General features: G+C 52.1%; 1 protein-coding gene across 1 annotated transcript; it reads right to left on the bottom strand.

The window, feature by feature from the left end:
* Positions 1 to 7: 7 nt before the first annotated feature.
* LOC142202348 (eukaryotic translation initiation factor 4E type 2-like) lies at positions 8 to 3733 on the bottom strand. Its single transcript, XM_075272427.1, has 6 exons — positions 3554 to 3733; positions 1743 to 1877; positions 1552 to 1656; positions 1115 to 1267; positions 764 to 900; positions 8 to 263 (listed from the first exon to the last, which is right to left on the bottom strand). The coding sequence occupies exons 1-6, from the start codon at positions 3620 to 3622 to the stop codon at positions 224 to 226; spliced, it is 639 nt and encodes a 212-aa protein (XP_075128528.1). The 5' UTR covers positions 3623 to 3733; the 3' UTR covers positions 8 to 223.
* Between the last annotated feature and the right edge of the window lie 761 nt (positions 3734 to 4494).

The raw sequence follows: 4494 nt of genomic DNA, 5'->3' as shown, positions 1-4494 counted from the left end.
CTGTTGGAAAATATTTTATTGTCCTAAATTGTATGGATGACAAAAACCTAAATGGAAGAAGAATGGAAGGGTCCAGTGTGGTCCGGGCGGTGTGCGTCCAGTGGTCAGATGACGTCCACAGACCTATGTCCGGTCTACCCATATACGCTGTGATCAGAGGTCTCCTCCGTCCGCAGGACTCTCCGCAGATATGACTGCAGACCCTATTGGGGCGAGGCGGGCACTAGAGGGTGAGCTTTGTGTTCCTGAAACTTGAGTTGTCTCTGCAGGGAAACATGAGAATACAGTGAGGGGGCAGCAGAGGAGACAGGAGCTAAGTCTAGAAGCTAGGACCCCTGTCGATCAGCTGTTTGGAGAGTGTTCAGGTGAGTGATGTGACCTCTTCACTACTTACCAAGCACAGCACCATATTTTATATAGTGGCTGTCCTTGGTATTGCAGCTCAGCCCATTCACCTAAATGGGACTGAGCTACAATCAGGCCAGTGAAGTGGAAGTTACTTTGAGCAGCTGATCTGCATGGGTCCCATGTGTAAGTCTTTACAGACCTAGGGATAGGTTAAGTATACAGCCTGGGAAAATCCCTTTAATTTGTGAGCTAGACCTGCTCACAGAGTTGAAGGGTTGTTATAATGCACCTGTTGTCCCAGAGCACCGATCCTATCCGCCGAGACTGCAGGACTATATCAAGACCAAACACATCCCCTAATGACAGCAGGCAAAGAGTGCGGGGTCTAACAGGAGGAGGAGGAGGGGCCACTTACTTGAGGCTGTCGTTGTGAGTCTTGTACTCCATGATGGTGTTTGGAGGGAGGTTGAGGACTCTCCTGAGTGTGTCCCGGATACGGATGGTGCTGATCTGGTCGTTGGCCGTCTTGTTCCAGATGGAGAGGATGTCTTCCTGAAGGAGGCGGAACAGACAATGCTCAAACATTACTAGCCTGTAGTGTACAGGGGGAGGAGTCAGGTGTGTCATGCTCCACCCTATATAGAAGAGGCAGAAAGGTGGGCGGGGCTTGATGGGTTTCCCCACGTGCTGGCTGGAGGTCTCCTTCTCCATGACAGCTGGGGCAGGCTAGGAGGAGAAGCTTCCTGTGGGTAAGAGGGGAACGTACCTGAAAGCGTATGGACACGACCACTCCGCAGATCTCTTCTCCCACCATGAACTGCTCCCCCACCATGGCGAGGATGATGTTCTCCCAGAACCTGGACGCTAGGCCCTTCCGTAGGCGGATGATCCACTTCCCGCCATTTTTATTGGCGTCATCCTGTGGGCGAGTTATATCAATGAGTTAATGATGTAGCGGAGGTGATAGGTTAATACTAGGGGGGATATAACATTTCTGCCAGTGATCTGATGCTTCTCACAGCGGAGGGTTTGTTACAGTTACATGCAGTCTAGATGATCCCCTGAAGGCTGTACAGCATAGCTCCTGCCATAAGTGTTTGTTACAGTGTATCAGTTTAATTCACTAATAGCAGGCAGACATCCTGGTACTAATGAGGGACTGAGACAAAGCTACACATAAAATAGGGGTGTGCCTGCACTCACCTCCCACATGGGTTTGATGCCTTCCTTGAACAGATGGAAGTCGCTGTATCCGGTGAGGTCTCCGGGCCGCACTATGTGGCTGTATACTCGCCAGAACTGCTCCACCTAGAATATAGCAGAGACGAGTTGAGAGGTTACGGTAACCACGCTGCCATACCTTAGGGGGTCCTTAAAGAGAAGGTCACACTCACTGATGCCACTGTCCCGAACTGTCGGATGTTCTGCTCATAGTTTTGAGAGCTGGCGGGTCGGGAGGGGGTTCTCCGAGAGAACCAGAAGGTATAGCGGTACTGCAGCGGGTGCTCCCCTAGGGGTACTATGATCTCCTGTGGACAGAAGAACCATTAAAGGGGTTATTCAGTTTAGGATACATCAATACCAAACACTTCCTAATCTACATCAGCACCATCAGGTCATTGACCCCAACTGTGATGTCATCGCAGCAGCTCGTGACCTCAAATGTGGGAGTAGTTTATTATTAGAGATGAGCGAGTACTGTTCGGATCAGCCGATCTGAACAGCATGCTCGCATAGAAATGAATGGATGTAGCCGGCACGTGGGGGGTTAAGCGGCCGGCCGGCGTCAAAGCGGAAGTACCAGGTGCATCCATTCATTTCTATGGTGCGTGCTGTTCGGATCAGCTGATCCCAACAGTACTCGCTCATCTCTATTTATTATCTGTGATTTCATTGCAGGGGAATGTAGAGAAGGAACAGGTACACAGAGCGTGAGAGCAGGAAGATGAAGTAAGAGATGAGAGTCAAATAGAGCCAAGCAAAGGCTGCACGAGGGAGCACTGCTGGGGGTGGATTTGTAATTTTTGGAAGCTAAAGAACCCCTCAAAACATTAATATCTTTCTGAACGAGATGCATCTGCAACTTCTCTCTTTCTGTGATGGAGAATGGCTGGTGCAGAGGCAGGTCCTCTCTCTATGTGACGGAAGCAAGAGATAGAGAGATTTCCTATGTGAAGGAGGAGAGAAGCAGCGGCAGATTCTCTCTCTGTGATGGAGGCAAGCCATGAAGCTATAACTTTCTCTAAGATGGATTTGGGGGATAGTGCTACAGCTTCTCTCCATGATGAAGGAAAGGGAAGCAGCAGCAGCATAGTCTCTCCATGATTGGGGAAGGGGGACACGGAGCAGCGGCATTGTCTCTCTGTGATGGAAAAGGGGGAAGCAGCAGCGGCATAGTCTCCATGATTGGGGAAGGGGGACACGGAGCAGCGGCATTGTCTCTCTGTGATGGAAAAGGGGGACGCAGAAGCGGCATCGTCTCTCCATGACGGAAGAGGGGGAAGCAGCAGCGGCATCGTCTCTCCATGATTGGGGAAGGGGGACACGGAGCAGCGGCATTGTCTCTCTGTGATGGAAAAGGGGGAAGCAGCAGCGGCATAGTCTCCATGATTGGGGAAGGGGGACACGGAGCAGCGCCATTGTCTCTCTGTGATGGAAAAGGGGGAAGCAGCAGCGGCATAGTCTCCATGATTGGGGAAGGGGGACACGGAGCAGCGCCATTGTCTCTCTGTGATGGAAGAGGGGGACGCAGCAGCGGCATCGTCTCTCCATGACTGAGGAGGGGGATGCTGCAGCATCTTCTCTCCATGATGGAGGAGGGGGGACGCAGCAGCGGCAGTATTGTCTCTCCATGATGGAGGGAGGGCGGTACAGATGCAGCCTCACTATCTCTATGTGATTGATGCAGTAGAAGGCGCCATCTCCTCGGCTCACTGTGCAGTATGGAAGGAATTACAGTACATAGATGTGTCAGGACAGACCACGCTGCAGGTGTAAGCACTAGTTTAGAACTACAACTCCCAGCAGCCCTGCAGCTTGCACAGCTCTGCTCATACAGCCTATCAGTCACCTGTGTGCAGCACACAAACGAGTTCTCTGTGACAGTTTCAATACATAAAGCCACATGGCTGAAACTTCCGGCGCACACGATGACGTCACCACACACCGGAAGTGCCCTGTGCGGCTGTTCGTCCCCGGCTCGTACCTTGGATCTGACGGCTATCTTTAGCTCATCCTCCGGGGCCGTTATGTCGTCGTTCCCTGAGATCCCCATGTGAGTTGTGAGGCTCCCCGGACCTCTAGGACTGATGTTCGGATCACTATCCCGGATGTTCCTTCTCTCTGCGCTGCGTTCTGTCAGGGAGACGTGTTGTCATTACGTCATCACGTCGCAGTGGAGGGCAGTGCGTGCGCACAGGGGGCGGGGCTGACACTGGTGGTAGATTAGTAATTACAGGACGCCCCCTGCTGGTCACTCTGCGGTACTGCTGCAATTTCTGATAACATGGTGTCAGGACTACAACACTCAGCATGCTGCCCTCTATATAACACCGCCATAGCCTGGACACTCACCTGCTGCCCTCTATATAACACCGCCATAGCCTGGACACTCTGCATGCTGCCTTCTATATAACACCGCCATAGCCTGGACACTCAGCGTGCTGCCTTCTATATAACACCGCCATAGCCTGGACACTCAGCGTGCTGCCCTCTATATAACACCGCCATAGCCTGGACACTCAGCGTGCTGCCCTCTATATAACACCGCCATAGCCTGGACACTCTGCATGCTGCCTTCTATATAACACCGCCATAGCCTGGACACTCTGCATGCTGCCCTCTATATAACACCGCCATAGCCTGGACACTCAGCATGCTGCCTTCTATATAACACCGCCATAGCCTGGACACTCTGCATGCTGCCCTCTATATAACACCGCCATAGCCTGGACACTCACCTGCTGCCTTCTATATAACGCCGCCATAGCCTGGACACTCAGCATGCTGCCTTCTATATAACACCGCCATAGCCTGGACACTCTGCATGCTGCCTTCTATATACACCGCCATAGCCTGGACACTCTGCATGCTGCCTTCTATATAACACCGCCATAGCCTGGACACTCTGCATGCTGCCTTCTATAT

The sequence above is a fragment of the Leptodactylus fuscus genome, chromosome 5, assembly GCF_031893055.1.
Source record: "Leptodactylus fuscus isolate aLepFus1 chromosome 5, aLepFus1.hap2, whole genome shotgun sequence".
NCBI classification, from domain to species: Eukaryota; Metazoa; Chordata; class Amphibia; order Anura; family Leptodactylidae; genus Leptodactylus; species Leptodactylus fuscus.
This window is presented reverse-complemented; position numbering and strand designations above follow the sequence as displayed.